Source organism: Bubalus bubalis, chromosome 10 (genome assembly GCF_019923935.1).
Source record: "Bubalus bubalis isolate 160015118507 breed Murrah chromosome 10, NDDB_SH_1, whole genome shotgun sequence".
In the NCBI taxonomy this organism is placed as follows: Eukaryota; Metazoa; Chordata; class Mammalia; order Artiodactyla; family Bovidae; genus Bubalus; species Bubalus bubalis.
The window spans coordinates 14,819,782-14,836,645 of record NC_059166.1 but is presented as its reverse complement, the minus strand read 5'-3'; the positions used below and the strand labels follow the sequence as shown (position 1 = coordinate 14,836,645).

General features: G+C 43.2%; 1 protein-coding gene across 16 annotated transcripts in view; it reads right to left on the bottom strand.

The window, feature by feature from the left end:
- Window positions 1–16,864, bottom strand: part of SYNE1 (spectrin repeat containing nuclear envelope protein 1) — a 494,933-nt gene that overhangs the window by 154,605 nt on the left and 323,464 nt on the right. For 12 of the 16 annotated variants that reach the window (XM_044924087.2, XM_044924084.2, XM_044924085.2 and 9 more), the window contains 4 exons: window positions 13,840–14,046; window positions 12,156–12,329; window positions 7,766–7,957; window positions 151–285 (listed from right to left, as the gene is read on the bottom strand). In XM_044924087.2, the coding sequence (XP_044780022.2) occupies window positions 151–285; window positions 7,766–7,957; window positions 12,156–12,329; window positions 13,840–14,046 (708 nt within the window). The remainder of the gene's footprint in view (window positions 1–150; window positions 286–7,765; window positions 7,958–12,155; window positions 12,330–13,839; window positions 14,047–16,864) is intronic. The other 4 variants (XM_044924076.2, XM_044924079.2, XM_044924074.2 and 1 more) reach the window with 3 other exon arrangements.

Genomic DNA, 16,864 nt, shown 5'->3' with positions numbered 1-16,864 from the left:
AAATGGAAACAGCCAGGTTCTGCTTCTGTCCAAAATGAAGATACAGGGGCCCTCTGTCTTCAGCACAGAAGGAACTTGTCCTTCTAAAACATTTCTCTCAAGGTGCATGCTTGGCCGATCTGCAGGCGAAAGAGGTGGGAAGCGCATTACTTTTTGTTGCTGGAGGCTGCTCTGTCGCTGGTGGGTCCATGCGCTCCGAGCTTGAGCCAGCCATTCCTGAACCCCGGGGCTTTGTGTGGCAGCCAGGTCAGCATCGCTCTCCTCCTTCTCCTGGGCTGTCCCCTGCTTTTAATGAGGGAGAAATCAAGAGTCATACTACCCACAGGAAGATATTAACCAAAACAGAGTGATGGCTCTTTTAGTGTGGTCTGAATAATAAAACCAAAGTGACTCCATTTGGATGTGAAACCACATTTAAAAAAAAAAAAAAAGGTAACACAAAACCCATGGAATTTATTATGGCATTTGCAGGAAGGAGAACAATAAATAGATTATTATACTCAGAAATATTAAGGGAGGGAGAGAACTGCCATGTCGAGGCTAGGCTTTTTAGCTGACTGATGTGGTCAGCAGACATTATTCTGGAATTTCTTCCACAAGAATATAACTCTAGGTCTTACTCCCTTTCCTATCCCCGCCAGGACTAGACTCCACTGCCATCTGTTGCCACTCTGGCTTTGACAGAGTGTGGCTAAAGGAGAAAGCCAAAGTAACTACCTATTACCTGGGCAGGGGTTTATTATTCCTGCTAGACTATTCCGATGGAATTTAACAGGCCCTAAAACACTGCATGGCCTTCCCTGGTGGCTCAGTGGTAAAGAATCTGCCTGCCAATGCAAGAGACGTAGGAGACGTGGGATCAATCCCTAGGTCAGGCAGATCCCCTAGAAAAAGAGATGGCAACCCACTCCAGTATTCTTGCTTGGACAATCTCATGGACAGAGGAGCCTGGTGGGCTATGGTCCATAAGTTGCAAAAGAGTTGGACAGGACTAAACAACAAACAAAATATTTTGTATCAGAATGGAATTAGTTCTGAGTGAGCACCTTTCTACTAACATGTATTTATATGCCAAAGGATAAATTACACTGTGTTGGTAAGACGCACTAAGTGCTTATCAGCACCCACTGTGTGTCAGGCACTGTTTGGGGCACTGGTGGGAATTGGAGGGGATTTATTTGGCTCAGAAGCCAGACAAAGGTCCTGCTGGGATGACAGACAATAAATAGACAGGATAAACTGGGATGGTGATAAGACAAAGAATGTGAAACTAGAGAACGGGGTGGAAAGTGGAGGGGGCGGTTTCCTAGGCTGGGTAGCAAGGCATCTTCAGAAGTGACAGCTGTGTTGTGTGTTGCCAAAGACGGGGCCTCCCTGCTGGCTCAGATGGTAAAGAATCTGCTTGCAATGCAGGAAACCCAGGTTCGATTCTTGGGTTGAGAAATCTCCTGGAGGAGGGCATGGCAACCCACTCCAGTACTCTTTTTTGGAGAATCCCATGGACAGAGGAGTCTGGCGGGCTACAGTCCACAGGGGTCACAAAGAATCAGACACGACTGAGCAATTAACACTGATATTGACTGACTGAAAGATGGGGTAGGGGCCTCTAGGCCTCTGGAACCACTGGAGCAAAGGCCAGAGGGGCAAGAAACTTGGTGTCTCAGAGACAGCAGAGGAGGGGCAAGTATGATTGGAGCACGGGGAGGGGCCGGGGGCAGGCACATAGGAAGGGAACGTTCTTGGGGGTGCTTCCATGGAGGCGTCATCCTACTGAACCGCCGCCCCCCTGGTCTCTGTTCTCTGCCAAAAAAAAAAAAAATCTGACCTCAGCATGGGGTTCAGCCACAACAGCTCACCCCACCTGACTGCCCACAGGACCCTTCCTTTCTTTTTCTTTCCAGAATTTTACACTAACTCTTACAGAGAAATAGATGGGGTCTGTTTCCCTCTGTCTTACTTATTAGAATCTCATCCTACTGAACCGCGGCCCCCCTGGCCTCTGTTCTCTGCCAAAAATCTGACCTCAGCATGGCCAACCACAACAGCTCACCCCGCCTGACTGCCCACAGGACCCTTCCTTTCTTTTTCTTTCCAGAATTTAACGCTAACTCTTACAGAGAAATAGATGGGGTCTGTTTCCCTCTGTCTTACTTATTAGAATCTCATCCTACTGAACCGCGGCCCCCCTGGCCTCTGTTCTCTGCCAAAAATCTGACCTCAGCATGGCCAACCACAACAGCTCACCCCGCCTGACTGCCCACAGGACCCTTCCTTTCTTCTTCTTTCCAGAATTTTACACTAACTCTTACAGAGAAATAGATGGGGTCTGTTTCCCTCTGTCTTACTTATTAGAATCTCATGGTTAAACTAAAATGTTTGAGATCATTTGGTATCCACACTTGAGGCGCAGTGAAGGCAACAGTGAAACCTACAGGTACCATTCATATTTATACTTCATTCCTTCCCGGATTCTGAACCACCTCAGCTCACAGGTGCTTTCTTCCCTTGAAGATGATCCAGCTTCCCAGTAGAAGAATGTGCTTCAGATAGAACAATGGTAGCGCCGTTGGTCTAAAACATGCTACCTGCATTTTGCAGGATCTTCAGAATAGATGACAAGTGTTCAGTATGCTCCCCACCCTCCCAGGAGCACCTCTTTCAGGCAAGCAGTGATTTTCCTGAAGGCAGGAGGTTTGGGGTGGTCGGGCATTCCTCCAGGATCAAAGCCCACACATTTCTGCATGAAGCAGAGTTTTCCCATCTGAGGATGCTTCATTGACTCAGAATAAGCTCTGAGATACGTTGGCTTTTCCAGGCAAGGATGAAACAAAAGTCAAAAGGGATCTGTAGAGGATGGCCCCAAAGAAGTCAGTGGGACAAGTTGAAAGCTGTCCCTAGTCAGAGACCCGGTGACAAAACAGTGGCCATAGCCACGACCTGCTGACTCTCTTTTGTGAATTCCTCTCTGCCTTGCCCTTCAGTAAAGGTTTGCTTTCACAGCCCAGCCTGGAGACTCCCGTGGAAACTTCTCAGGGCTCCAGCTCACCCTTCTCTGCAGGTTTACTACAGTTGACTGAGAGCTCTGATTTCAAATTCCTCATACCAAGGAAAGAGACCAATTGTACTTGGGAAATAACAATTGAAATGTCAGGTCTACAGAGCGACTTAACCACATTTACATGTACAGACACATAGTTAGATTCTAAAACAAGTTCTAAGAAAGGGACTCCTATTTGACTAATTGAATCCACAGCTTTAGAAAAAGGGAAATTTAGCAGCATCAAAAGCATATGACTAATATGTATTTTTTCTGTAGCTAGGTTTGGTTTCTCAGTTAATGAATTTTTCTCTGGTTGATTTTACTGTTTTGAAACCTAACCCTTGGACCACAGGAAGCAAAAAATGATTAAGGAACAGTTCAAATTTCATTCTCTTTCCCCTTGAGATATGAAGGTACTGACATAAGGAATAAAATAATGGCAATTACACTCTCTGAGGTCTGATAACAGTTTTCTGACCTATCTAGGGAATAGGAAATAGGGTGGCTTTTATTCTCCACCAGGCTCCTGCTTGGGTGGGGCTATGTAAGCTGTTTATTTTGGAAATACTAGAAGAATAACCATTTTTGCCAGGAACATTCCTTGGAAGATTAGTGAGGATTGGAGAATGCTAAACATTAAATAAAACACTTCTTTAGAAAGCATTTTGTTATTTTTATAGGATGAACTCTCTGCTCCTTGGATAAACGATAATTTGTGAAAATGACAAATTTATTACAAATGAAGATATCATGTAATTCAAGAGATATTATAGGCCTGTGTCATAGAGAAGGACAACAGAGAATGAGATGGTTGGATGGCATCATCGACTTGATGAACATGAGTTGGAGCAAGCTCTGGGAGTCAGTGATGGACAGGGAAGCCTGACACGCTGCAGTCCACGGGGTCGCAAAGAGTTGGACTCGACTGAGCGACTGAACTGATAGAGAAGTAAGAATTTTGGGCCAGGGTGGAGGGGATTCACTGGAGTGGATTATTCGCTGATACACGGCATTCATGTGTGTGTGTGTGTGCTCAGCCACTCTGTCGTATCGACTCTTTGTGACCCCAAGGACCGTAGCCTGCCAGGCTCCTCTGCCCATGGAATTTTCCAGGCAAGGATACTGGAGTGGGTAGCCATTTCCCACTGCAGGGAATCTTCTCAACAGGTATCAAGCCCACAACTCTTGTGTCTCCTACACTGGCAGGTGGATTCTTCACCACTGAACCACCGGGGAAGCCCCTTATTCCGGGTTTACCTGGTATCATTCTGGCACATTTCAAAAACATACAGTTAGTATTTTAATTAAGAATAACTTTAATTCATGTTTTAACAGAGGAAAATTTGAAATCGCCTATTTAAAAATAAAACCTCTATATTTCCACTTGTTTTGGTACCACTCAGGTTTTAAAGTGTTGAGATTTCATATATTTTATATTTTGTTCATGTTTTAGATGGAAATGTATTGCATATTATTTCTCTAACTTTTAATTTATATATAGGAAAGTTATGAATTCCATTTTAATTTTTTTAACAAATTTTTTTTTTTTACTAATATCTTCCATTGCTTTTAATCGTTTTCTGTTGGCTAGGTTTGATGTTCCAGATCATACAATCATATGATTAGCAAATAACTGAAAATACATAGTTTAGTCCAGAAAAAAATCATTACACTGAGAAAGTAGAAGCAATCGCACCACAGTATCTGTGCTGTGTCCCCTGCCAGCATCTCTACTCAAGTACAGTTGCTCCCCTCCCTCCTGACACTGGTTCCAAGACCATTCCCCTGCCCCTTGGGTCTTATTTTCTCCCTTCTACACAAGAAGACTTTTGCTGCAGTCTCACTTCTTTTTCATCAATTTTTCCTCTACTGAGTTGTTTCTGTCTCCCTGTAAACATGTCATTATTCTTCTGATCTTAAAATGGAATGAATTTCTTCTAACCTGCTTCTTATAGCTCATTCCATTCCTTTGCTCCCATGACAGTGAAACCCCTGTTTCCTGCCCTCTTCCTCTCTAACTCCTCTCTCCATTCTCACTTTCATTTCAGAGTGATTTTTGCCTTCACTATTTCACTGAAATAGTTGTAGCTGGGGTCATAGAAGACCTGTGTGTTGCCAGATCCAGTGGTCAGTTCCCAGTTCTCATCTTACCTCACTTACCCTCAAGTGTCTCCCAAACCCAAATCTTGGTCTTCTTCCCACCTCACTGGTATCTCCTTCTTATTCTTTTTTTTGTGGGTTCCTCCCCATCTTCCTAACTTTTCACACTGGAAAGCCCCAGGGCTTGCTCCTCTTTATCTCTCCTCACTCCCTTGGTGATCTCATGGGCTCTCATGCCTTTAAAGACCATCTAGGGACTTCCCTTCAGTCCAGGGGTTAAGACCCGGAGCTCCCAATGCAGGGGTATGAGTTCGATCCCTGGTGGGGGAACTAAGACATGACTTATGGCACGAACAACAACAAAGAACCTCTAGAGGCTGACAGTTCAGTCTAGATCTGTCTGCTGAATCCCAACAGCTCATTGACATTGGATAGGCATCTCAAACCTAGCCTGTCCAAAATGAAACCAGTGGCCTAATTAGTTCTCCTTCCCCAAGTTCTGTTCCTCGAGAGTTTTCATTTTCCTAATTATCCACAACCTGTTAAGTTCTCATCCCCTCTAACCTCCTAACCAGTCTCGCAGCTTCCACCCTGGTCCCCCACGTAGTTATATCTGGTCTTGTCATGCCTCTGTCCCCAAACACTCAAGTGGTTTCTCATTTTCCCCAGAGTAAAAGCCAAAGTTCACACGATGCCTACAAGGTCCTTTGCAGCCTGGGCCCTTGTTACCCGTCTGGCCTCTCACCTTGTTCACTCCACGCCAGTTGCTGGGCTCCTTGAAAAACCAGGTAGGAGCCCACCTGAGAGCCTCTGCCCTTGCTTCCCCCTCTCTGAGCCTGGTGAACTTGAACTTCCCTGGTGGCTCAGAGGTTAAAGTGTCTGCCTCCAATGTGGGAGACCAGGGTTCAATCCCTGGGTCAGGAAAATCCTCTGGAGAGGGCAATGGTAACCCACTCCAGCATTCTTGCCTGGAGAATCCCATGGACGGAGAAGCCTGGTAGGCTACAGTCCATGGAATCGCAAAGAGTCGGACACGACTGAGCGATTTCACTTTCACTTCTCCAAGCCTGGAAATCTCTTCCTCCATGTCAATATGGCTCACTCCTTCAAACGTAAGCTGAGGGAGGCTTCATTGGTCACCCTGTTTAAACTTGCAAATCCACCCAGCCCCAACTTTATTTATCTGCCTTATACTATTTTACCTACAGCTCTTATCATCTTCTAACTTAGCATATAATAACACACCTTAATTTTATATTACTGTCTCCCCCAAACATAATCTCTTGAAGATGGACTATATAGATATATACATATACAGATAGATTTTGCCCTTGCTCCTTCACTCTCTCATATAAAATAGTGGCTAGCACATAGCAGCTTCGCAATAAACATTTGCTTAATATTTGTGTAAGATAATAGTTATAATATGTAGAGATGAAAAACAAACAAAATCAAAATATTAGACACTACTAGTATGCAAGGTGCATGCAGAGAAATCTGAGTGAATGTGTTATGAGTTTCTTATGTTGATCTGGAACAAGAATAAAATAATGACTTAGAATTTATTAGGTACACATGGTAAAAAGTAGAGAGAAAAAACAAAGGAAAGCATTCAACCACCTAGAAGCAAAAGTTAAAATGGAGAAAGAAGAATAGAAAGAGCAGGACAAAATAGAAAAAAAAAAAAAAAGTATAAAATTTCAAACATATCAGTGATCACAAAGAATTTAAATAGATTAAACCTGCTGTTTAAAAGTCAGAGGTTTTCTGATTAGATATGCTTAAAACCAACAAAATACACCTAAATGTTCTTTATATGAAACAAATCTAAAAAAATAAGGACTCAGAAAGGGTTAAATCAATGGAAAAGTGAAAGATATACCAGGCAAGTATTATCCAAAAAAAAAAAAAAAAAAAGCTCTAGTCATCTAAAACAAAAATCACTATAGGGAAACATGAAGGACACTGCATGATAGTAAAAATGTTCAATTCGCCTGGAATACATGTCAAGTCTAAACCTGGGGGCACTAAGTAAAACAGTCTATCTGAAAAGTAGAACATAGGAGACATAAAGGAGAAATATAACACTGCCACAGGGTATCTTAATCTATGATTTAATCTATGTTTAATCTATAAACATTTTCTTTTCAATGATACAGCTGCCTGCTTTTGGTAATTATTTTCATTTTCTTTTCTTTTCCTATGCTGCAATTTCCAGGTCTCTGGATTCAAACAACTCTTACAAAGCCTATTTGGAAACCTATGCCAGGGACTTCCCTGGTGGTCCAGTGGCTAAGACTCAGAGCACCTGATTCAGGGGGCCTGGGTTCGATCCCTGGTCAGGGAACTAGGTCCCACACGCCACAACTAAAGACCCTACACATCCCAACGAAGACTGAAGATCCTGAGTGCTACAGTTAAGACCCAGAGCAGCCAAATGAATAAATATTAAGAACAAACAAATAAAAAAACTACGCCAGAATGTGTGTGAAGCAGGTACGTACATAAGTATGTGCTGTTCCCCAGCCATCCCCTTCATGTGTCCCGTGCTCAGAGGGCAGACTAGTCTTATGCAAAGATGAGCCTCTCTGTAGCGCCACACTCATGATGTGGCTGGAGCCTCACCTGGATGTGGAGCTGTCTGTCCTGCAGCGCCCTCTGCAGCTCCAGGAGGCTCCCCTTGAGGGTTCTCAGCTTCACCGCCAGCTGTTCGGCCTCGTCCTTTGTGTGAGCCTTGCCCTCCAGCAGCAGGTTTTCATTGTGGACAGAGAGCTCTGATAAGGCCACCACCTTCTGCTCTATTTCCACCAGCATATTCTAGGACAACAGAAATAAGGTTGAAACTGACACAGCCTGGGCGCCTCTGCAAAGACCACGTCTCACAGAGAAACCCACTGCTTCATTAAGTCTTTCACCAAAACAACATGCCTCCAGGCTTGTTTTTATTCCCCCTAGTTTTTGTACAACCTTCAAGAGTGGTATATAGGTTTTAACAATTCTTTGAGCCTCCTAATTTTTCTCTTATTTAAGATTAGATATTATACCAAAAAAAAAAAAAAAAATAGGGGAAGCACATTTTATATAGCCAACAGATAAGGAGAAAAGACCAGGCCTTAGCGTTACCCCATTATGACTGTTCTATTATTTCAGTGTTAGAGGTGGCCCCGTGGTAAAAGAATCCACCTGCCAATGCAGGAGATGCAGGAAATCCAGGTTTAGTCCTTGGCTTGGGAAGACCCCCCTGGAGGAGGACATGGCAATCCACTCCAGTATTCTTGCCTGGAGAATCCCAGGGAGCCAAGAGCCTGAGGGCTACAGTCTAGGGGTCGCAGAGCTGGACATGACTGAGTGACTGAGCATGTATGCAATGCATGCATACACATTATGCTTGTGGCTAATAATAGTGAAGACATCACATGACCGACTCTTTGTGTCAATTTAAAAAGGACTCTTTTTTTCCAAAGAAAAATGTTTTGAAAGGGACTTTTCCCAGACTAGTGCTCTTTTACTTGATTTTTATTATTTTTGTTTTGTTTTGTTTTGTTTTTTGGCCATGTCACCTGGCATGCGGGATCCTAGATATTCAATCAGGGACTGAACACGTGCCCCTCCATTGGAAGGGTGGACTCTCAACCACTGGACCACCAGGGAAGTTCCCCTGTTTTTATCTTTTATACAACGCATTTTTAACTTCACATTTCTGAAAGTTTTCCTAAGAATTTCACATTCACTTTCTAGTGTTACAAGGTTTTTTTCTAAAATGGAGGCTAAATCCAGGAACGAAGTGGAAATAGTCTCCCCACTTTCCAAGTAAGATTTAAAACAAAAACCAAAAACCGAAAAACTAACAAAGTCAACCAAAACAAATAACAACTATATTATTTTCTACAGAAACTGTTCTGTTTTTCTATACCTTAAGTCTGAACTCTTTGAAATATACTTTCTAATTTATATTCAATTATATATTAATAAGAAAAGATTGTACAAAATCAGAATCACTACCATCAGCTTCTAAGAACATAAGTGAGATCCCCAAACCTAGAACTAAAAGGAAGAGTGAACCTTTTCATGAAATGGGCCTTAAAGGTTCATTTCTTGAGGATTACTTGTGAGGAACTAATATTATTCTGTGCAGGACTGCCTTTTCCATTAGGCATGGTTGTCACAGAACTGAAGGCCCCTAACACAAGGGGCCCAAGAAAATGTCTTTCGTTTAAAATCAGAGGAAAAAATGATTAGGATAATAATTAATATGTAATGATATCACCTCAGGCTCCCCAGGTGGTACAAGTGGTAAAGAACCCACCTCCCAATCCAAGAGACATAAGGGATGTGGGTTCAATCCCTGGATTGGGAAGATCCCCTGGAGGAGGGCATGGCAACTCCCTCCAGTATTCTTGCCTGGAGAATCCCATGGACAGAAGAGCCTGGTGGGCTACAGTCCACAGGGTCGCAAAGAGTGGGACACGACTGAAGCAACTTAGCATGCACCCACGACAAACTACCCTAGATTACATTAGCCTCTGTACTCAAAGCAGTTACAAAATACAAATATAACTTTTAGTATTTCTATAGAGGAAGAGAGGTTCATGGAAACAAAGTACCCTGGGCCCCAAAAGTCATAACAGGACCCTAATTCCATATAATAGCCACAGCTACGATTATACTACTGGGTCAGATGCCAGAGTTATTTGCATGAGGAACTATCATGTATTTGTGTGATTTCATAGGCTCTGAGTTTTGAAAAATATTGCCAAAGTACCACTTCAATACTTCGTTAAGAGTCCTGAAACATATTATCTCAACTATGCATCTTATGTATAACTATAAAAATAGAGACATCAAAAAGGAAGAGGTGGGAGTAATGATGAAACATAATTTTGAAATGCTAGTACATGTGGTAATTTCAAGTGCTAGAAGGCAAGGCTAAAAATACATGTCTCTTTTCAGAAAAGTAACTTTAGAAAAGATGATATAAGAAATAGAAAACACTCACACACGGCTCTCTATTCTCTACCATCAAGGCAGAAATGCTTTGAAGACACATAAATAAATTGTCCACAGACTTCCCTGGTGGTCCAGGGGCTAAGACTCTGTGCTCCCAATGCAGGGGGCCCAGGTTTGATCCTTGATCCGGGAGCTAGATCCCACATGGTGCAACTACGACACAGCATGGCCAAATAAATAAATAAAATAGTTTAAAAGTTTAAAATTATAAGTTGTACAAAGAATTAAAAAACCTAAATTATAATAATATTAAAAAACCTCAATCATAAGGGATGACCAGAATGATACACTATGTATTAAGAAAAGAGATGGCATTCATAACTAATGGCTGTGCATATTTCCTTCCATCCCACATGTATGAAGTCATGTACACTGATATTTAACCTTGCAGATTAGACTGGGTTTTCTAGAGACTTGCTGGTTAAATGAAAAAGCTTTTAAAACAAACTTCACCCGCCTGTAGTGTAAAGTCTACTATGATGATACTCTTTGAAGTCAATGACTGGTACATGGGAGTTCAGCATCTATTCTCTATGCTTTATATGTGTGCTTGAATGTTTCCATAATAAGGAGGTAAGAAAATAATATTACAGTAAAAACTTTGATGTCATTACCCCTTACATTAATTGCTAAAGACTGCACGTTGAGGAAGGAAATTCTCTGCCCCAGAAGACAACCTTCCCATGTTGAGTCTGGCTGCCTATAACTACAGTTTTGCCAAGTTTTCCAAATAATATTTCTGAATTAAAACCAAAATTGCAATGGCCCACCTATTCTGTTGTTTATCCACAGTCCTTGATACTAATTCTGTGCATTAGGTACTTATATTCCTTATTAGCCACCGAAATGGACTCTGTTGGAGAGGGAGAGGGTGGGAAGATTTGGGAGAATGGCATTGAAACATGTATAATATCATGTATGAAACGAGTTTCTAGTCCAGGTTCAATGCATGATACTGGATGCTTGGGGCTGGTGCACTGGGATGACCCAGAGGGATGGTATGGGGAGGGAGGAGGGAGGAGGGTTCAGGATGGGGAACACATGTATACCCGTGGCGGATCCATTTCAATATTTGGCAAAACTAATACAATATTGTAAAGTTTCCAAAAATAAAATAAAATTAAAAAAATAAATAAATAAATCTGACATGAGTTCGAGCAGGGTCCGAGAGATGGTGAAGGACAGGGAAACCTGGCATGCTGCAGTCCATGGGGCCGCGAAGAGTCGGACGCGACTGAGTGACTAAAAAACACCAAATCTTTACAAAAATGTCCTTCAGGAAGCTGAAAATTTTCTAAAGAGTAGATACTGTTGGTAAAATTTTCAAAAGACTAAGCCCACATCTGGATTTCATTTAAGCTTTTATAAGATATTGTTTTTCTCCTAAATATGTAAAGTATATGGATTGTGAAAAATCACATATCCATACCCCAGTTTGTTACCATTACACTTTTTTGTAGTTAAAAAGCATGTCTTGTGGGACCTTCCCTGGTGGTCCAGCAGTTAAGAATTGGCCTTGCAATGCAGGGGATGTGGGTTCGATCCCTGGTCAAGTGTGTGTGCATGTGTACTCAGTCGTGTCTGACTCTTTGCAACCCCATGGACTGTAGCCCGCCAGGCTCCTCTGTCCATGGGATTATCCTGGCAAGAATACTGGAGTGAGTTGCCATTTTCTCCTCCAAGGGATCTTCCCAACCTAGGGATCGACCCTGTATCTCCTGTCGCTCAGGCATTGGCAGGCAGATTCTTTCCCAGTGAGCTACTTGGGAAGCCCCCTGAGATCCCTGGTCAGGGAATTAAAATCTCACGTGCTAAGGAGCAACTAAGGCTGTGTGCTATAATTACTGAGCCCACATGTTCCGGACCCCATGCACCACAACCAGAGAATCTGTGCTCCCCAACAAAAGATTCTGCATGCTGCAACTAAGATTTGACGCAGCCAATAACATACATTTTTAAAAAGTCTGCCTAATGATGTTGGCATACTCCTTGGAGACCATTTTTGTACCTGGCAGTCCACTAACTGGGCCTCCATGTCCATGGGCTCCTTGGGTGACCCCAGGGCAATGTCCAGAGTGGCCTTCGTGCTCAAGAGCCAGTGGTCCAGCTGATCAGCTTCACAGCGATACCTGTGCAGGGCTTGTTCCTGTCTCTGTTCCTCCAGCTGATCGTTGAGTTTCTCCTGATGAATTAAGTAGGATGGAACACAGATCATCCTGAGGCAAAATCACCAGGACTCAACACATAGAGCAATGGTCCCCAGCCCTGACTGCACACCAGAACCACCTGTGAAACTTCAAAAACAATCCCCGGTGTTTAGACCACAGTACAGACTGGTAAATCAGAATTTCAGGAGGTGAGCCTCAAGATTAGTATTTTTTAAAAACTCCTACAATGATTGTATGCCTGGAGTTATCTGTTCTTAAATAATATACCTACAGAACAAGGCAGATAATGTGGATGACAGAAACTGGTCATTGGTGTAAGACAGTAGGTAACTTGACTTCAAAGTTTGGGAAACTGTAGGATGTAGTGGGGAGCATGGCAACGGAAGAACATACTTGGTGCACAGAAAAGGGCAGAACCATGCAGCTTCCGGCAACTCATCTCCTACAGGAAGGAGTGGTCCCGTGCTGTCGCTTTCTAGAGCACAGGCAAAACTTCAAAAAATTTGGATCTCTGAGGATTCTTTAGTGATGGCAAATAATCCATATTTTTGTTAAAAATCCAGGCCAATCACTCCATTTCACAACTCCACATGGGTTTCACAGACTGGGGACAATATCAATGAATTAAAAGGGTAATTATTAAGATACTCAAGTATTTTACTTTAAAAGTTATTTTATCAATAATTCATTATTTTTAATTAATTTTTATTAAATTGTTTAGAGATTAGAGTAGAAACATTGATTTAAAATTTCTCCAAACAGGAAAATATATGGATACATGATTTGATCAGCTTTAAAATAGATAAAACTGGAAATATCCTGTGTCCCTAACAATAGGACAAAAGTTAATTGAATTATGGTATAATCCGCAGCTAAATAACATAATGTTAAGCGGATAGCAATAACTGATTTTGTGCTAGAGAAGCTGCCAGACCCTAGAGATACAAGGACACAGACACTTCATCAGATCAACAATACGAACATCATACATGTTGAAGGCCAGGAAAGGTAAGAGAACAACAACAACAAAAGGAAAATAACTTATTTTTAACACGTATGGTAGTGTAACTAAAATTTATCTATCGAGTATTAAAGTTACCATCAGAACCAGAACTGCAAGAATATTCTCATGAATTAATGTGCTTGAATTGGCTTCCAGTGACTAAGGATTTATTTTTCACAGCGTTAGCAATGCTATTCATAAAAATGGTCTTATTTAAACATAGCAAACTATTATGCAAACCTTCTACAATTCTTCCCCACAAAGCTCATGTCTACCCAGTATTGGCTCTCCGCTGCCTCAGTTCTGCAGGCCTGAAATGAGTCAGAAACGGGTGAAGAGACACATTCATGGCTCCACACGGACTCAGGGCTCTATTCACGAGGCCGTGCACACACAGTATACCAGCTTCTTTTGAGTGGGAAACAATAGACATGTCATCACGTAAGTAGCTGGACATACTTGTCAACCCAACCTCAGGACTTAATCTGGACGTGAGGGGCACCCCCAGGGTGGCCTGTTACCTCCAGAAGCTGCCGCTTCCCGGATGCCTTCATCTTGATGGTGGACATTCGCTCCGCCAAGACGGTGAGCGTGGACTGCAGGGCCAGCTGCTCTGCCGGCTCGGACTCCGGGGACCCGGACACCAGCTCGTCTGCGAGGGCCGACTGCAGCTCGCTGATCTCCTCTTGGAGCATGAGGATCTCATCCATCAGAGCCTGAGGGGAAGACTGTGGAATCACACTCCTGTGTGCAGTTTTTTGCACTGAGGAATTGTGGCACTTAGCCAAGCTCACTTGGAAGTCATTTAACCAACAAATAGGGGCCTTCTAACCTAAGTTTCAAAATGACATTGCCAGACTGAAAGTCAGGAAGTTTCTGACTTTAAGATCATCTGCATCGGTAACTTAAAGTTAATTAATCTGGGCAAATCAATTAACCTGGCTTTCAACAGGCTTGTCTGTAATCTGATGGGGCGCGGGGGGTGGTATGTGCAATTAATTCTGAGTCCACAATTCTGAGTTGAAAATAAAATTCATCACTTTCTTCCTCAACGTGACTCCTCCCACTCCAAATTTCCCTGAGTCTGGAACAAGGCTGCATTTTAATCGCAAACTCATATCCTACAGGCAGGAAGAATCTGTCACCTGCTTCTACGCCGTTGCCCTCCCCTTACTTTTCTCCTCTCCCCAGGTCTAAAATTTGAAGCTTCTCAGGGCTACTTTCTAGACCCTGTTTTCTCTCTTCACAATCTCTCCCAGGCCTTGTCCATTGCCAAGGCTTTAATTCCTTTCTAACACTACAGGACACTTAGGTAGAACAAAATCTCCCACTCCAAAAGGTCTCTGGCATGCAGATTATTTTGAGCTGAGAACAATCAAGGCCCAAAAGACTTAGGAAAAAACTCTGACCTAACTACCTAAAGAATCTAACTCGGAGACATTTGCAAAGAATAGGAGTGGGTGTGGTGAGGGAAACTCTTATGGAGTCCACTTTGCATCCCTCTGTCTCTGAATGGCCCAGCTAACACACGCTTCCCAAGCATTTGCTTGGTGTCTCCTCGGGCAATTCACTTCTGTGTTAGACAAGAGCCCACTCTCAGACTCTGGAAGGGGTCCCCCTTCCTGCAACACAACTGCCTTCACCTCCAAAACATCTTGTTTGTCTCCTCTGCTCCCACCTAAGTCACAACCATTTCCTTATCTGAATTGCTCTCATAGTCTACTGGGTGGAGTATCTGCTTAAACCCCTTTAAAAAGATAAATCAGATCCTCTCACTCCCTTGCTTTACAATACTTTGTGGCTTTTTGCCTATGAAATAAAATCCAAACTCCTTACAGTATTCATGCATTCTCACACCTGGCTGCCCCTGGTACCAGGCTTCCTTCTTGCTCACAGCATCCCTGCCTTCAATCACTCCAAGATCCCCACTGCTTTCTGCCTCAGGGCCTTTGCACATCCTATTCCCTCAAGGTTTGGAATGCTCTTCTCCTCACTCTCCTGAGATGGGTCTCTTCCTCCATGGAGCCTTAGGTTAACTGTCTCATTTTCAGAGAGGCCTTTCATGACTGCTGCTGCTGCTAAGTCACTTCAGTCGTGTCTGACTCTGTGTGACCCCATAGACAGCAGCCCACCAGGCTCCCCCATCCCTGGGATGCTCCAGGCAAGAACACTGGAGTGGGTTGCCATTTCCTTCTCCAATGCAGGAAAGTGAAAAGTGAAAGTGAAGTCACTCAGTTGGGTCTGACTCGTCTCAACCCCATGGACTGCAGCCTACCAGGCTCCTCCATCCATGGGATTTTCCAGGCAAGCGTACTGGAGTTGGGTGCCATTGCCTTCATGACTACTCATTCAAAAAACAAAACAAAACTCTATTGCTGTCTTTGAATAGCATCCTATTTCCTGTTTAACAGTCATCACAATTATACACTGCATTTCTCATTTTTTGTATTTTATGATTTGCTCTTTAGCTGGAATCTTTTTTTTTTTTTTTTCGTTTTTGTGGCTGTGCCATGCAGTTTCCCCAATCAGGGATGGAACCCGTGCTCTCTGCAGTGAAAGCACAGAATCCTAACCACTGGGATGCCAGGGAAGTCCTTAGCTAGAATCTTGACAGGAGAAATTCTTATTTGGGATTTCAATGACGCATTAGAAAAAAAAAAAAAAAAAGCCCCTCCACAGGAGGGACAATCATGACCCAAGTGAAGAATCACTGATTTTATAGTTGCCAATATTTCATAGTTTGCAGTATACCCTACTTGCATGATTCCCATCTCTTCCGCAGGCTTCGCTGTGAGCCAAGTGCCTCCTCAGAGTGGGCTGTCAAGAGACATTAAAGCCAAAAAACAGACCCTCTTTTTTCCCTAATATCAGGATGTCATCATGTCCAATCCCCGTTTAAGTAAACTATGATACTGAAGTATGTATATACATCTAGAAAAGTACAGACAGTAAGTGTACAGTTCTGTGAATTATCACAAACTGTATCTCCTCATGCTCCTGCACCCAGACTGAGAAAGTGAACATTCCCAGGATTCTACAATCCCCTTGGACTTCATCCTGTTACAGCCTTTCTGCTTTCCAGAGATTACCACAGGGCGGACTTGCAAAGCCATAGATGCTTCTGTCTGGTTTTGAGCTCTCCAGAAATAGAGTCACTCCTGACGTACTGTCCTGCGTCTGGCCTCTCTCACTCCCTCCACGATTGTGACTATGCAGGCAGAAGGAGCTGACCCTTTTCAGGGTTGCATTGCATTCCTCTGTCTCCTGGTTTGAGGGTCTTGTCCATTTAAGCCTTTCTAGTGGTATCTCACACAGCTTTAATCGATTTCCCTGATGACTTCCCTGGTGGCTCAGATAGTAAAGAATCTTCCTGCTATGCAGGAGGCCTGGGTTTGATCCTTGGGTCGGGAAGATCCCCTGAAGAAGGGAATGGCAGCCCACTCCGGTATTCTTGCCTGGAGAATTCCGTGGACAGAGGAGCCTGGCAGGCTACTGTCCATGGGGTCACAAAGAGTCGGACATGTAGTGTGAGGGGGTTTCTGGCTT